Source organism: Stegodyphus dumicola, chromosome 5 (assembly GCF_044657685.1).
Source record: "Stegodyphus dumicola isolate Sdum_Otavi_A_Nest chromosome 5, ASM4465768v1".
In the NCBI taxonomy this organism is placed as follows: Eukaryota; Metazoa; Arthropoda; class Arachnida; order Araneae; family Eresidae; genus Stegodyphus; species Stegodyphus dumicola.
Genome location: NC_140772.1, coordinates 35,282,292 through 35,300,990, shown reverse-complemented (window position 1 = coordinate 35,300,990; position 18,699 = coordinate 35,282,292). Strand labels below are relative to the sequence as shown.

General features: G+C 32.7%; 1 protein-coding gene across 5 annotated transcripts in view; it reads left to right on the top strand.

The window, feature by feature from the left end:
- The first annotated feature begins 3,318 nt into the window (after positions 1–3,318).
- Positions 3,319–18,699, top strand: part of LOC118191421 (uncharacterized) — a 90,502-nt gene continuing 75,121 nt past the window's right edge. For 3 of the 5 annotated variants that reach the window (XM_035362220.2, XM_035362219.2, XM_035362218.2), the window contains exon 1: positions 3,319–3,611. In XM_035362220.2, the coding sequence (XP_035218111.1) occupies positions 3,449–3,611 (163 nt within the window). In that variant the 5' untranslated portion in view covers positions 3,319–3,448. Of the gene's footprint in view, positions 3,616–18,699 lie in introns of all 5 variants that reach the window. The other 2 variants (XM_035362221.2, XM_035362222.2) reach the window with 2 other exon arrangements.

Genomic DNA, 18,699 nt, shown 5'->3' with positions numbered 1-18,699 from the left:
TACAAACACGACCACGTCTAGGGAATTCTAACACAAAAGAGCAATAAGAAATAATGTGAATGAAAAGAAAAATATAAATTACTTTATTTATAAAATCGACGTGCCTGTGGCAACTTTCTGTACATCCAATAGCAGAGCAAGAAACCATTCTATTTCTTTGAATTAAAAATTACATATATATATAGAGAGAGAGCGAGAGAAAAAATAATTCGAGAGTATCATCAATGAGCATATCATTTTACCAGATTTTGCACAAATTTCGTAGATTAGAATAATAGGATCACATTTTTTTTTCCTTCTTCTGAAGACGTCTTCCAGTATCGCTTTTTCTTGGCGCTTCTGAAGTCGAACATTTTTCCTGGTTGTCATTTTTATGGTTCTCTAGTAACTTCTCCGCGTCTTCAATTGTTAAATCCTTAGCCTATGGTATTGTCTTGATACAGAGTATCCTAAATAACAAAACACGTCCTAAACGTCAAAATGCTCAAAATCTCAATCCAGTCTGATCATAATTTCATCCACAACTAATTCATTACCTTAGTCGCCAGCTTCCAGGCTTTGTTAAGGGATTAAACAATGAAAAAAACTAAAATGTTATTTCGAAAGGTCCCTATATATTAATTATGGGCACTGGTCACATCAAAACAGTTTTAAAAATTACATGTTGCTTACTGAGTTCGTAACTCAAGACACCGTTTATAAACATTCATTCATTTATTGAAATTGTAATCTGTTACGCAAGCGCACTTAGCCTGTATCAAAAAAAAAAAAAAAAAAAAAAAAAAAAAAAGAGACAAAATTAACAATTTTTCGCAGACTTCGGGACATCGAAGAAATATCCCCCCCCCCAAAAAAAAATCTGAAAGCTTTCAGCTTTTATATTACACCCAAAGGGCCGTTTTTTTAACGTTTTGTGTGTTACCTTTATTTATAAAATATCATGTTCTTCACACTTAAACCATAAAATTCAATTCAACAGGAATATCACAAAATATTTAAAAGAGCATATTTTTGAGTTTATTAACTTTCTTTAGAAATATGGTCACTTTTATCTGGTTGCATGCGTAGTCTCCCTTTTATCTTTTGTTCATTATCTCTATCTTTAAAATATATTGAACTCACATTCTCTACATTGATTATATATTCTTTATGAAAATGAATAGTTAGGCAAAATAATGCAAAAGACAATTTAATGAACATTATATAACATTACAAAACTAATTCTAGAAAGTCTACTATGTGCCAGGCTATCAAATACTACGTTTGTAAGTAAATAATACTACGTTTGTAACTACGTACATAATAAATACTACGTACATACTACGTTTGTAAGCATAGTATTTCTATCGTGGTTATATGAGAACTGAATAATACGAAATTATAGTATAGTTAGTTATATGAGAATATCTGAAACAATATTTTCACAAGCATACGCATAATGTTTCAACACTTGGGTTTTCAAAGCAGAAAAAATTGTCATAAACACACATTACTCGACATTTAATGCTAATTTAGCAATATAACAGAACCAAATTAGCAATCAGTTACCAAACAGACACAAACACATCTTAATCCCGCTTTTCCTCATATATTTTCCTTTTCTCCCTAGCTCCAATTACTCACATGATATTTACTTCCGTTGGCATTAATGAAATGTCGCTCATACCGTTAAAGAAGCCAATTCGGCGCAATCAAGGCAGTTCTCAATTTGGCACTGTCCGAAAAAAAATATCCAAATTTTTTTTCGGACAGTGTTGCCATTGCTGGCTTTCAAATCGTGAATCAAAAACTCATAAATGCTTTACAAAATATGAAATAGATAATAAAAAAAATTCAAAATTTGGGCTTCCAGACGCCCATATTCGGGTGGAGACGTAACATACATACATTTAATATAGATTATTCATTATTTAATTTCTTTAAATATAATACAGGGCTCTAATATTTGGTGGCAACAATTTAAAAAGTAACACTCCGTGAAACAACCCAAAATGCCAAAAAGAATATTTATTGCCTTTCTGGGCAAATTGCCCCTTTGAGCTAAAAAGATTCAAAGATCGTATTCAAAGACCGTATGTATAATCCACCTACATTACCTACAAGCCACTAACTGATAATTCATTTTATTTGTAGGCTTAGGAATTCTCGATTAAAGTGTACAAGGTCTCTTCCTCTTTGTCGCCTGTAAAATATATAGTCAAATTGATAAAACAATCCATGAAGAGGAAGAAATAATTTAAAAAAAAGGCATGTTATTCATACTTGATGAGTTTTAAAATTTAGCAAAGAAGTAACCTTTGACTTATGGCAAATCAGTAACCATAGATTTTCTGGGACGATCAGACGCTGGTCTTTTGCTTCTGAAACAATTTGATCTGTGTCTAATTTCTCCCGAAGTCGACAGAGTCAACACCGACTGTACCGTAGAGTCGGTGTTGACTCTATCGACCACGGGGAGTTCTGTTCAAAATCTATATCAAACTAAGGTTGCTTTTTTTTTGTCTAATTTGAAATTTATTTTGAAGTGTTTGTTTTCCAAATAGTGAATTCAATCTTCCAAGCAGGGAAACTATAAACATTTAGTGTCGCTAAGTGAAGAATCGAAGTGTTGAAACTGTGAAGAGCTTTATGAGATAAGTGCATCGTAAGCATCTGAAATGTCAATCACTAACTTTGTTGACGCTGAAACTGTCATGTTAATCAAATATCTGTTAAAGTTGTGTAAATTTTGGAATGAGATTATTTACAAGGAACTCTAAGTTCATCTAACCGTGTTCTTTTGTCAGAGTTTACAAAATATTCTCTGGTATCATACACAATATTTACACCTCCTGCGTTCTGGTTCCATGAACCTCTATTAGTGGACCACTCCTAGACCCAAGATCCGTAGAAGAACTAGTTGATCTTTACTAATACACCAAATAATCAATAATAACTGTCTACCTCTAATAGTCGACCGAATAATCAGTATTTCAGAAAATATAGATAATTGTCGATATTAAGTATCAGCTGTCTGAGATGACGACATCCCATACTAGAATGAAATTATCTGAAACTCTAGGTAATTGAGTGAAAGAGATAAATCGCACCAGATTATGGTCTTAATGCTTTCATTAATCGACTCCAAACTTAAGGAATTCAACTTGCAACCTCATATTTCCTCGTTCCGTTTTGTCTTACGTAAATTACGATTCGTTGCGAAAAAGAAAACACCTGAATGCTAAAACTAAGTAGCAACTATTTGAAATTCGCTGACTTACATCGCTATTGATGGACACGCCCTCTGGTATCTAGATTACAGGTGAATAAGTGAAACTGTCTTTAACCGTAGTCTAGTTGATTGAGGGTAACGCAGGTTATTAATTTGTGCGGCTCCTGAGGCTAGTTTATTTCAGTGTTAAAATGTAGCGGATGTGAAATTTTTCTCACAATTATAAATATGTAAACAATGGCAAGTTATGTTAAAGAAGCATTAAAAATATGTGTAGCACAAATCTGTCAAAACATAGGTTGGCATGCTGTTCAAGCTTCACCAATGGATATTCTTGTTGATGTCTTACAAAGATATTTGTTAGAAATCTCGAAATCTGTTCATCAGTACAGTGTTCAGTGTACGTAAGTCTAATGATATGCATTCTTATTTTATGCCGCGATACGTTATTATCCTTATAATTAAAATATGAGATTTTAGTAAGTATAAGTTTGCAAATGTTTTCAGTGTCATAATGAATACTTTATGTTAAGGTAGACTTCATAGTTAAGTCGCCTGTAGTGATCGCAGTACTTTTCTGTTAAATATAAAGAATAATTAATTATCATAATACTGACATAAATGTATGGAGTAAAAACTTCATGAAATGTTGAAGATAGTTTGTATACAACATGTAAGTGTTTGGTGGTTGTCCATTTATTGAATTTGTTCATGTTTACCTTTGTGCATTTTTGTGTTAAACATATGTTAATAATAAACTGGAAGGCTTAATAATTTTTGCAAGTGTTTTATATTAAGTCTTGAAAAAATTTTAAAAGGGGAAAAACAGAAAATTTCTGAAGGAGTATGATTTGAAAATTTGATTTTAATAAAGTATTGGAAATGAGGTTAAATATATTAAAATAAACGTTAAGTGATAGTGTATCTAAAAGAGCCAGTATTGTAGTTTGTATTTTCAATAATATGTAGTTTCTTTTGAAATGATTAAAATTTTAATATCTTCACAATTGCTGCAGAATTCAATTGTTTTTCATTCATTACTAAAGTTTGAAAAAGTATAAAAGCTTAATTATTATTACTTTTGACACAGAATTACTTGTGGTCTGTGATTTATTTAAAGTAATTTAAAAAAGGATGATCCTTTATGTTAATTTGTTATTTTTTATGAAAATGATAGCACAAAAATTTAATATTTGGTGCCCCTTGTTTTTTGGCGATTCTTTGTTGACGCCAAGATCAACACCAGGAAGGCACCATTTCTAGATGGCTGCTACACAAAACCAAAATAAGAAGTCAAAGAATTGTACAAACTCTGTGTCCATGTATACATCAATCTGCTTTCACTTAAAAAAACATCCTAGAATTGCACAAACTAGGCATTGCACACTGCCTTAAATTTGTCCATGTACACATCAAGCTGTTTTCATTTAAATAAAATCAGGAAGCTAAAACAAAGTTAAAACTATCATGGTAATCAGAAGTGAGGTTTCATTGCCAAAATTTAAAAAAAATGTCGCTAATCGAAGGGGCATCCAATTCTACACTAGATCCGCACACAATAAAATGGTACATTTCTGTTTAAAATAGAGTATATGATCGTGCTCTGTTTTGATTCGAAAAACAATTCATTTTTATTTACAATGAAAGATATTTAATAAACAAGGTAAATCATGTGAGCTGCAGTTCGTAACTAAAATTGGTATAAATAGTTAAGAAACATCCGGATATGTACTTTAAAACCAAAGCAGCAAAAAATTTAAAAGTTGCTTTGAATATTATTTATATAATTTTGAAGTGAAATTATTTAATTGTTTACTTGTATGCATATTTACACTGAAGTGCCCCGAAAAATAAAAACTACTAAACTTGTCTAGTATTTAGTAGATCCCACAAGGGAGTGTAAAACTGCAGCAGCATGGACTCGGTGAATATCGGGGAGTAGTCTCCAGTATGAATATTAAATGTTTGGTAGGATGGTCTAAGAGAGAGATGGGTTAGAGTAGATTGAAGGGTGTCCCTTGTATTATTGCAAAGTTGTTGTTTCATTTATGGTAACCTGAATAGTTGAATGTTATGGAAACTCTATTATGACATAATCGGTTGCATGATTGCTGTAAATTTTGAATTATTGGAAAAGATTTGTAAAGGCTTGTGGTGTGTGTTGGTTAGGAAGTATATTGCTTGTTTTGTGGTTTAAATGGTAAAATTGCTGAATGTGGTAAGATTAATTTGAAGTTTCTGTATGATTTGGAAAGAAAGGGGAAAAGAGCATTAATTGACTGGTTCATAAATGATGGTTTACTTAGTAGCCATTATTAAGTATCTTGTTTGTAGGAAGGAAATGCGTATGGTTGAATGTCGAACAATATTTTTTACTCTTATTTTGTGAATTTGATGTGACGATTGTATACAGATTCTAGTTCAGATAATTTTAGGAAGTTTTTGGATGCTTTTAAGGAATTTTGTTTGATTGAAGACGCGTTAATTCTTAAATAAGTGGATATTTCCTTTGTGCAGTGCAAAGATTAATTTCCTTTTTTATGTTATTTCATTGCTTGATTTAAAATGTAGTTTATTGCAATTATATATTTTTTGTTGGCTGCTCCTTTGACTTTTTAAGTAAATATAGTTTGATGTGTACATGGACAAAGTCAAAGGAACGTACAATGCCTAGTTTGTGCAATTTTCTGATTTTTTGTAAGTGAAAACAGATGGATGTGTACATGGATAAAGTCAAGGGAGTGCGCAATGCCATGTTTGTGCAAGTCTCTGATGTTTTTTTAAGTGAAAATATGTCGATGTGTATATGGATACCGAGTTTGTGCAATTCTTTGTCTTTGTGTAGCACAGATTTTTGGTTAAAAAATTGCGGCTACACAAGCCAAAATAACAAGTCAAAGAATTGTACAAACTCGATATCAGTGTACTGCCAAAAATCACCATTTTTCGCCCTAGGGCACCTGTAAATATATTTTTACCTAAGGGATGTAAGGTTTCTTCATTCCATAGTTGGGGAAAGGGCAGAATCACTTACTGCTTTGTGTATTTCACAAAATTGCCAGCTGGAAAATAACAAGTCAAAGAATTGCACAAACTTGGTATCCATGTACACATCGACCTATTTTCACTTGAAAAAAAATCAGAGATTCTGCACTTGAGCCCCATAGATTATTCCATGGTGTCAATGTTTTTGATAGCAATGAGGTCTGGAGATTTAAGCACCTATTGCAAGATTCCAAAATTAGCTGCATATTCTTATAATTTCACATCTTGAACCATGTATGAGAGCACATTGTTATAAATAGGTCAAACTCATCAGTAGGAATATACAACATGAATGGATGTTATGTGTTGGAAAGGATGTATGTGTAGTGTTCACGTATCAGATATGTTTATAAATATAACAAGAATCCTACTGAATATCATTTACATAAATTCCATTCCACTATGGAGATGTTACCCTTGCACAATAACTTGTTGACATGTGGAATATATGACTTCATGGGGTTCCCTGCATATGCAGAACCTTCCAAGTATCTGGAACAGTTTGAAATGTGACCGGTCAAATCATGTTGCTAATTTTTGGTTATAAAGTGTCCACTATCTAAATTGTCAAGCTGATGTGAAGTTTTGTGTTGTGCATTCTTTAGGGTAGTCTGACTAGGTATCTGCATTTAAAATGTATGTAGTGAAAGTAATGTTCTGCAAATCTGACACTAATGTTTTCAGAGTGCTCGGTATTAAACTACAATGTTGAGTTGGTGTTTTATGCCAATTCCATGAGATATTCTGCCGTTAGATTTTGGTCATGTTCATCCAGGCTTATAATGAAGGCTGTTGACCTAAATTCAATCACTCTAATCAGTTTAGTAGTTAATGATGCTGGCTGCCATATCATTGGGCCTGAGTTTGAATCTCGGAGACTGTAACTGTATATAGCAGACATGGCCAAACTGCAGCTTCCGACACCTTAACTGCAGCTCGCGAGCTACTTGCAATCTTTTGCCATCTGAAATGCGACTTGTTTTGAATAAATATAGTTTAATTTTTTAAAACAAATGGAATCTGAAACAGAAATCATGCAGTGTCATGCTTCTTTATTAATCTTCGATTTAATTTCTGATATTATGTATGCAAAAACTTTATAGATTTCAAACTGTTCACTGCCGGCTTATCGTTAGAGCGACAAATACGTAAAATTATGAATAATTCCATGTCTGATAACTACTATTCTGGTTTTGTTACTTCTTGAATAGGTAATGGTCATCGGAATACACTAATATGAAGTTAATCTAAAATGCAATGCTTAAATTTTTATTTTATTATTCTCCCTAATATATTTCTCTGAAGTTAATTTTACTTCAGGCAGTATCTGCTTACGTTCCTGCATGATCCCATTGTTCACATCAGTTGTGATCCACATTCATTGTAGCATACAACTTTTATTCAGTCCTTGAATGGTGTAAGAAACTGCTGAAGAAACCTGTTTCGCCTTGCAATCTATATAGAGCTCTTTTAATGAGGAAGAATTTTATGAGGATTTTATTTTTGGTGGAGTGAACTTTCAGCCTCTTTACTTGGTTAGGTGACTTGTCTCAATTTTCTACGGAACTCCTTCAAAATTCACTTCCTATCCCTAAGCAAGTCAGGCATTTTTATGCAGTTGCTTCACAGATTTTGCAGCCATTCATAATAATATGCATAACACTCTATATTATTATGAATGGTTGCAAAATCTGTACCTAATAATTACTCTTATCTTTCGTAATAATTCCTTCCTAGGCAGACATCATAATTTATTTCACCAATGGTTGTACATACTGAAATATTTGGAATCGTGGAAAAGAATCACTGGTTTGACAACAATTTAAATTTTAGTCAAAATGCTTAATTCCAATTTTATCAGATGCTGTTATTCCAGATAGAGATGTTTCAACTTCATATCGATCTTCAAATCTTCATATGAATAATTTTGCATCCAGCTATGAGGGATCAACAGAACACAGACGTCTGTCTTCTCCAAAGTTTCTGTCAAAATCGACATATTGATATTGGTCAAATCTCTTTAGCTTGTGATATTTTCTCGTATTTTTCGATTTCTTTTTTGACAAACTTCTTTCTTTCTACCTTACATTTTCACGCACTAGGTTAGAGTTGCTGGTAAATATCGCACTAAAGGCATTTTGCTGCTCGGCATATCTAAAATGCTTACCCCTTAGTATTAACGTTCTGCAGCTGCACCGGTTGCCACAGCTCTGATTGCCATGCCAGTATTCCAATTCTTTAATCTGTTTATATTTTTTGTCTTCCTAATTTTCGATCAACATCTACGTCTGACTTGTCCTTCAAAAAAGCTTGGTAGCCAAACAGAAAGTTGTACAATCTACTGCTTGTTCAATCCAAATTTCAGGCAATAATGTGAAATTTTGCCCCTGTAAACATTTATTTTTAGTCTTTATCCTGTAAACATTTATTTTTAAAGATCTTTTATTTTCTAAAGTATCCTCTGCCTACAGACTCCATTTCAAACTCCATTTGAGATTTATTTTCTGTATGCAAGTTAAATAACCCAATGAAAAGTTGTACTATGTAACTGTTAGGTTGACAATTTATTTTAAACTATTACTTATAAACTTATTTTACTTGGAAATTCAAGACGAGATGATAAGTCATTTGACTGTCTTTACGGGTCCAACACTTAGAACATGGTGGATCCATACACCTATTTGGCTAAAGCTTAGGAACTAAATTATTATGCAGATGTCTGCTGTGTTATTAAAAGGCCTCTACATTGAACATCTGTGCATGCCCATAAAAATATGAAGAGTCGCGTGTTCATGTTATATCTACATTTGTGAAATAAATTCATTATAGTAGTGACAGGTATAGTTTCTTTCTGTAACATTAGTTTTGATTTGCCATGTATTTGAAAGAAAGCTCAAATTTGAACAGCTAGGTTGAATAGTTTGGCTGGTAGATGGATGGAATATGTACTTGACGAAGCATTTATATAGCCCGACATGAACTACTAGATTTATTAGCAATAGGATATGTATGTCCAGAATTATCGTAACGATTCAAGAGGTAGTTTTGAGAATTTTTAATGATGCGCATGAACTTCATTATACAGTCAAAAGTCGTTAATCCGGACTCGTCGGGACTTTGGCGATTCCGGATTATAAATTTTTCCGGATTATAGATCATCAGTTTAAATCGCGTAAGATGGCATGCAGAAATTCTAAAATTAAAAATATGAAACCGTAATTTATGAAATAAAGAACAATTATGATCTAAAGGGTATCAAAATTTACAAAAAAAAAATCTTAATATTTATTTGTTTACTTTATTAAACATTTCTTTCAATTTAAGTTGCTTCGTTTTTTTATGTGATAATACATTCACTTTAATTCTATAAACAGACATAATTTCTTGTTCGGTTACAAAGTTCCGCTGTTCAAGTCCTATAATTGCTGTGTCGAGAATACGAACTAATTTGTCAATCGAAATTTTTTTGTTTTCTATAAGCTATGTGTCACTTTCTTCGCTATCGGAAGCGAATTATAATGACGAGGAATTTGATTTAAATCATATCGAAGACGGAGTACATCGAGATGAAATACTACATTTAGTAAGGAATTATAAGCCAAATAAAATAAAAACATCTGCCCTGAAGATAAGGATAGTGCTTACAGATCAACTTCCAATTCATTGCGCGCCGCGGCGTTAAAGATAAAATTAAGTTTAGATAAACAAACGTTAAAATTTAGATAAACAAAGGATACGCCTGTATCCAATTTTTGCAGCAATTCCACTTTTTGTTTAATGGACTTCGAAACATACTTTCGCTTTGTAGATCCTTTACATATTAGTAAATATATATCGGAAATTCTATTTGACATAATCGAAAGTTCAAGCTTACTTTTATAAAATTGCTCTAACAATCTGCAAAAAATAATAAGCCGAATCCAATACGAAGATTAAGGAACAACACAATCTGCAACATTAACTGAATTAGATAATTTTAGCTTAGCTTATACTGTCCGTTATACATTAAACGCGCATTCGTAAGTGTATTTTGCACACACGCATATTCGCAGCCGTAAAGGTCTTACGCGTATGCGTCAACGCGACACATGCGCAGAAAGTTTGTAGCTTTGAGGTCCGGATTATGGGTGTCCGAATTAACGACTTTTGACTGTATATGCCTAAAATTATCAGGACAATTTGGGATATAGTTTCGAGAATTTTCAGTGTTGTGAAGTGTACTGATTACTAAAAAAATTGTAGCAGTATGCCACGCTGAAATATTGTATCAGTCAGGGCCGTCATGAAAGATACTGATTATTCAAATATAAGCATATTCTTTTTTTTGGTAAATTCTATATGGGGCATCAGTAAAAGTAGTTGTTCAGCATGTTTGTCCTTATATTAATTGTGTGGAGAAACAAAATTACTTTTTAAGCAAAAGCCTAAAAAAGTTAATAGCTTATTTTTGAATAAATATTTTTTTCTCAAATAACAGTTGACGTATACCATTTAATTTATCCTTTCTGAAAGACGGCTCATTAGTTAAAAAAATATATACCTCAATTTTCTTTTAAATAATGATTTGTAATGTACTCAAATAATCTTTTTATGTAATTGTAGACCAATGAATATGCTTCCAATTCATTTTACTTCTACTAAAATAAAACAACAATAATTATAAATGGAGACATATAAAGGAAACCAGAAGAAAATATTAGGTTTCTCTACCTGAAAAAAAAAAAAAAAAAAAAAAAAAAAAAAAAAAACCCTCAGTTGCTCAGTGCAAGCATTACAAATTTGAATTTTCTTGGGACTTAACTTTTCTAAACACAAAACAGTAGATATAAGATCCATTTATTCATATTTATATGTAATCATGTTAATAACATATTCATTAATTTTCTTCAAAAGTTTCTTCATATTTAAAACCTGTCTCATTATTTTTGAAACGATATAAATTTGGACTTGCGGCTCTCGGACGTTCATAAAACCAACGTTTTTACACACAAAGCAGTAGATATAAGATGTATTTATTCATCTTTATATGTAATCATGTTAATAACATATCCATTGATTTTTTTGAAAACTTTCTTCATATTCAAAACCTGTTTCATTATTTTTGAAACTATATAAATTTGGACTTGCGACTCTCCAACGTTCATAAAATCTGTCATGTTGCTCCTATCGTCTTGAAGTTTGGTCATGCCTGGGATATAGTCTCAGTGACTTGAGAGCACTTCAAGTATTGGTGAGTTGAAAGTCCTCTCTAGTGTCACATTAGGGGAAGAGGAATGGAAGACCCTCAGATTGTTACCCTGGAATGTTCTCCATCAATATTGAGGGTGAAGTATAGTGAGACTATTCCTATATTACCAGTGGTGAAATTCTGATACCCTGCTCTAAATTAAAAATTTTGCTGAAATTCTTGTGTTCATTGTGTATTTTTTGAAATTGTCATGTATGAAAATTCAGACTTTACCTCTGAAATATGACAACACCTCTCACCAGCTCAAACTATTGAACTGCAATTGAAGTCTCTAAAATTATAAATTTACCATTTCCAGTGCAGAAACATTTTTAGAGTCCTCAGATGTCTATCACTTTATATGTACTCTGGTGGAGTCAGCTATTGATGTATGGCTTTACTATGCATTATGCTCAAATTTGTCTGTACCAAAGTCCAAAATCTGGTTGTACAATATCCGAAATGATCTAAATTTTAGATGTCTGGATCCAGGGTTCGTACGGTCCTTAAAAGTCCTTAATTTTTTCAAAAATCATTTTTGGTCCTTAAAAGTCCTTAATTTTGGCCAAAATTAATAAACGGTCCTTAATTTTGCTCATTTGACATTTCTAATGATTGCCATTCTAAGTGTGAATTACGATTTCTCATGAATATGGAATTAAAATTACACGGCTCTTAACCAATCTGTTGGCGGATTTGCGTTGCAAACCATAAAATAATAATAATAATAATAATAATAATAATAATAATAATAATAAAAAAAAAATTAGCTACCCGAACGAAAGTATCGGTGTCTGATTGGCTATTCACCCAATCTTTCGAAACAGGTGTTATCCATAAATTTAGGCAGATTGTGACGAAAGCGTGAAGCCGGAAGTTCTTTAAGAGGCGAAAGTGATGATGAAGGTGCTCGAGAAAAAAAAAAGGGGGGGGGGATTCTGAAAATATTTGCCAAAATTAGAGCAATCCCAACGTGGAAAGCCAATCTTCCGACGCCAATAGGAACGAGATGCCTGGAAAGTGCATTTTCAATAAACTGTGGCTTCATCAAGCTGACTACAAAGACTGGATATTGATGGATGGCAATCCTTAAATGTGGTCTTTGTCTGAAACAAATTGAAATTTCTAGAATGGGAGAGTCAGCGCTGAAAATTCACATGAAAATTAAGTTTCGTTTTATTGTTTCAATTTGTTTTTACACGGTTTTGCTTAGCTTAATTTCTGTGTTTGTTTCAATTAAGCCATAAATTAATTTTTTATCACCTTCTACGGAGTTTATTCTCTTTTGCACATACTATATGTATGGGATATCGGGATTATGAGTTTATTTCTGCAGAGGGTCTGTTATCGATTTCGCGGGAAATCTGTTGACTCCATTTCGATTTTAGGTCGCCAAGGGCAAATTCGGTAACGCTAGCCGAGAAAAAGTGAAGTTCGGAAATACGTTTTGAAGCTTCAATAGACAATTAAGTATTTGGTTTAAACCTATGTTGTTGATAGTAATGCATAATTTTTGCTAATGGCGATACAATTATTAATTGAAAATAACTAATTAAAATTTTTTAAATACTTTTAAAGCTGAAAACAACTAATTGAAACTAATTTTCCTGAATTAACTAGACGCAAAATTAACTTTCATGAATTACTAAAGTTATTGGGTAGAAGTTTAACTGAAAATATACATTTCGTATTATATATATTTATACAGTACAAAGTCCGAGGTCTGGACTCGTCGGGACTTCGGCGATCCCAGATTTGAGATTTTTTCGAATATTAGATCATTTTAAATCTACTAAGATGGCACGTAGAAATTATAAAATTGAAAATATGAAATCGTGATTTATGAAATAATGAAGCATTTATGATTTAAAGGGTATCAAAATTTACAAAAGAAAAGAGCTTAATATTTATATGTTTACTTTATTAAACATTCTTTCAATGTGAGTTGTTTGATTTGATTTCTCTGCTAATACTTTAGACTAATACTATAGACATATAATTTCTTGTTCAGTTATTAAGTTCCATTGTTCAAGTCCTGTAATTGCTGTGTCGAGAATTCCGAATAACTTGTCAATCAAAATTTTTTCTCGTTCAGTAACCTACCTGTCTGTTACTTTCTTCACTATCGGTAGCTGTATTTTCTGGATTTAGAACCATACTACAGATTTCGCCATCTGTTAATTGATTGATGATTGGGCATTGTCATCGCAATGAAAAACTTCTGTTTAACTAAATTCTGCCGCGTGGTGCGGCCATGCGAGCTCTGGCGCTGGTTCTGGCTTTAAGTGAATAACAAATCAGTTATTCTTAATTCAAATAGCACTAAATATAATCGTTTGTTCTATGAGTATCTTTAACAAAATCTATTTTTAGCATAAGGAAAGAAATTTCTGCTAAATCTCCCCTTGTCAACATTTTAGCGCATTAAACTTAAATCTGTAATCGGATAATACTCTGTTATTTGGCGTCGCTGCATAATTCATCACTCAAGTTGTCATCCGTTGATAAACATGCGGTGATGAAAGCAAAATACAATAAATAATGATTCGCGATTTCGGCATCAAGGATATAAAATATTAGTTGGTGTAAAATTAACAAATGTTTCGGTTTGAGATTATGCCAAGCATGGAGTCAAATTACGCAGCAATGGAGTCAAATTACTAATCACACAAATTTATGCTAAAATAATTATTTCTTCAATAATGAGATATTTTATTTAGCGCCAAACTGAGGTTAAGAATCGGGATTTCCGACATGTTTTTTTATGATGAGGAAAAAAAAAATCTAATGCGCGTGCATAAAGCATACCCCTTCCCTTCAAAAAAGCCCTAAAAAAAATTGGTTGGCGGTGGCTTTGAGGTCCGGATTTTAGATCATTCTAGATATTGGATGTCCGGATCTCGGACTTTGTACTGTATATATATATATATATATATATATATCTTTCAAAATATAACTTACCAGTATGGATTCACTCTTTTAAAATAATTCTACTTTAATTAAACTTAGGAGATAATATAATCAATTAATCAATATTGTTTAGGAAATAAATTATATATATATATAGTAAAAAATGTATATTTTCACTATTCAAGTATTCACTGTGACAAGTATTCTTATCTTGTCACATGAACAGGCCTCTGTGGAAAGGGGCTGCTTTGTAAATAAAGCAATTGAAATTTTAAGTGACTCATCATACATTTTTCAACACACAGTATTTGATTACATAAAATTTTCTGGAGGTGTTCTTAATATCAAAATTAATAAAGAAAGGAGATCAGCAGCAGCTTCTGCAAGAAGTGGAATTCGTTATTTAGAAGAACAAAAATCTTTAACTAAATCTGAAAATTCAAAGAGGAAAAGAAATATTATTGAGGAAGAAATTGATTATATGAAGCAGAAGAAAAAATTTCTTCAAAGGGACATTAAAGATATTAATGAAGAAGTAGATGCTTTAGCAGATGAAGCTGAGACCAGCATGAACATTGATTTGTTTATCAAAGCAAATGAACTTAGAAGAATAGTTAAAGAAAAGAAAATAGACATAAATTAGATGTTAAAATAGCTGAAAAGATTTCAGATTTAAAAAAAGCACAAATGTTTTGTATCTTTTATTGTACAGTTTATTATTCTAGTATCTTTCAAAAAAACCAAGGAAATAAATTGTATGTTTACAAATCAGTTATTTTAATCTGCAAAATATTCTTACATTGTGATTATAATAGTAGTTGACTGTGTTTAAATAAATATCAAATAAGTTAAATAATAATCATGTAAATCTCTAAAATAGTGACTGTTATTAGTGTAAAATATACTTATACATGTTTTTAAAGAAATTATGTTCCTAATTTAATGTTATCCACTTCATAACTTGTAGGGAGTTAGTTTAATTTTCAAAATTGTTTTATGGTAAGTATTAAATTGAATTTAATAATAGTGCATAATACACACTTCTGTTAGTTTCTTAAAGTGAAATTACAAGCATGAAGTCGGTTGTATGGATAATTGCTTTATTCTATTCATTTTTTTTGTTTGCTGATAGGTCCTTAATTTTTTCTTTGATGGTCCTTAATTTTCATGTAAGGAAATGTGTACGAACCCTGGAATCAGCAACAGTCTGTATTTTTTTTTTTTTTTTTTTTTTTTTTTTTTTTTTTTCAATTTTAAGAAATGCTTTTTGTTTTCATATTTCATAATTTTTATAATAAAACACATGGAGAGTCCCAATTTTTAATTTCACTTCAACGCTGATGCCAACCTGACATGAATCATTATATTTTGCTTTCATCCGCCTGACTATCAGTTTGATAATTCTGGTAACCTTTAATAGTAAAATCCACAGTAACATGGAAGTATCTAATTCAAGAAGCAAAATGCCAGTTAGTAAAAAATGTGATTTATGACATAACCGTATTTTTTCCCATAATAAACCCCCATTTTGAAGCAGAAAAAATCGTCAAAAGTGTAATATATTGTGTAATAGATTTTTCCGCACAGTAGTCGCACCTAGACTTTCACAATGAAAAATTAACAAAAAAAGTTTGACTATTATGCAAGTAAACATGGTAATTTCATGCTCACACTTGTTTGGGAAAATTTTTCATCTGTATGTATTTTATCACTAACCATTAGAATGAAAATTTATGAAGAAAATGTCGGTTTACTAGCAAGAAATTATTTTATCAACAGAATAGTTGTTTTGACCTTTGTTTCAGTTTCAGGTATAAACATTATTGTTACTTTTACAGGTTAAAAATGTGGCTCTAGTGTAAAATTGGGTGCCCCTTCGATTAACGACAAAATTTATTCAATTCTGGTGATGAAACCTTGTTTCTGGTTATCAAGATGGTACCCATGATAGTTTTAACTTGGTTTTAGCTTCATGATATTTTTTATGTGGAACTAGATTGATGTGTACCTGGACACTGAGTTTGTGGATTTTTTTTACTTCTTATTTTGGTTTTATGTAGCAGCCATCTTGAAAATGTGCCTTCCTGCCGCCGAGCTTGGCTTCAAAAAAGAATCACCAAAAAAACAAGGGGCACCACATTGTAAACTTTTACAAAAAAAAAAAAAAAAAAAAAAAAAAAATCTCAGTAGAATTTTTTCCCTGGAATCATCCCTTTTTATGTAGCATTCTTCACATAGTATTTTTCCATTAAATCAGAATTTTTTTTTTAAACTTGTGATGCGCAGTTTGCGGAATATTGCTTGTAATATTTGATGAGAATTTCTCAGCTAATCAGAAAAGTCTGAGCACATACATTTTCTTGAGTATCTGAGAAAAAAAAAAGTGTTCTAGGAGGTCCAGATAATATTCTTGTTTATTGGCTGTCCCTATTTGTACTGTAGTTGAATAGCTGGTGATGCAATGACATTTTTTTTTTTTTTTTTTTTTTTGGGCAGTTGATAACTTTGAAATTCCTTTTCAGTTGAAGCATACTTTGCAGTATATGATTTATGTTTTATGGTATAAATTTCTGTATATTATGAACATTCATTACAACCGTTTTTAGAAGGACAGTCACAGTGGGAGTGTTTTTATTAGCAGAGACCAGAAATGTATTGAACGGGTAGATTCAAGTTATAAATACCTGATTTAGGTGTTCTGTTAGAAAGCAGATGTTTTGCTGGGAATTCAGTAGCAAAAAGAAAAATAATAATAATAAATAGTAATAACCCTTGCAAAGTTGTTCTTATGGTCATGTGACATCATCTAGAAATGGAAAAAGCAAGCTAAAATAAATAATATAGGATAATCAAAAACTAAAATTTTGGAAATTTGATGCTCGGCAAATAAGGCTGTGCAAAAAATTACTGTCCGTATGACATACAAGTAAAACTGTTAAGCGGTTAAGTTTTGAAGGGTTCAATGCTTTTATATGGAGATGCACGTTAGTATTTTGTGTTGGTCTTTATTACGTAGGTTGATCAAAAAAAAAAGTTTGCAAGCAGAAGCATTTGAAACGTCATAATTGTGGAGCGAATATTTCCACTCAGGGTGGTTGACAGATGGCACTAGTTGTCCTACAGCGGTTCTACGAGTAAGTAGCATCAGTGCGCAATCACTTAAGAGCGACAGTAATGGCACGACGTCTAGAAAAGTGGTCTTGCATAGAGGTGCGAGCCGTAATTCGATTCTTATGGGCCAAGAATGTGGCCGCATCCGAAATTCACAGATAGGTCGTTGAGGTATACGGGGACAAAGCAATGAGTAGACAACAGGTAGCGAAATGGTGTCATTCTTATCAAGCGGGCAGGGAGCATGTGGAAAATCGCAATATGGAAGCGAGCGGCCATCCAAGTTCTTCAAGGACGGATATCAGCACGGCACGTGTTGAAGAAATCATCCAAAGTGATCGACGAGTAACCGTGCGTGAGATTGCCTCAGAGTTGGACCTGAGTTATGGTAACGTTCAGTGTATCGTAACCGATGAGTTGCGTTATTCCAAAGTTTGTGCCTGCTGGGTTCCACGTGCGTTGTCCGCAGAGCATAAGGCCACTCGAATGATGTGCAGCCTCACATTTCTTCAGCGATACCATTCAGACGGCCAACACTTCATTGATCCCATCGTTACCGGTGAGGAAAACATGGCTTCATCACTTCACCCCCACATCCAAAAGAGCCACGATGGAGTGGAAACACACTGGATCACCGACGAGGAAGAAGTTTAAGGTCACACCCTCTGCCGGTAAAGTGATGGCGACCATTTTCTGGGATACGACTGGCGTTATCCTAAACGAGTATTTGGAGCATGGCCATACCATTAAGGCTGATCGTTACTGTGCCACCTTAACGAAATTGCGTAAAGCCATCGGACACAAACGGCCTGGATTACTGAGCAAAGGCATCATTCTTCTGCATGACAATGCCAGGCCCCATACAGCTCGCCAGACTCAGGAATTTGCTGCAAAGGTTCAAGTGGGAGGTCTGGAATCACCTCCTATACAGCTCCGATTTGGCTCCAAGTGACTATTTCAATTGTCCGGCGTTGAGGCGATACTTATCCGGAACACGGTTCACCTCAAACGATGCAGTGAAAACAGCTGCTGAGAAATGGTTCAATGAGCAGGGCCTGATTAATATCTAGACGGGATAAACAAGTTGGTCAAACGTTCTGACAAATGCCTAATCAGGTTTGGAGACTATGTGGAAAAGTGAAGGCCAGATGTGTCTCTTGATTCTCATTTGTATCTCGTTTCTATTGTTAATAAA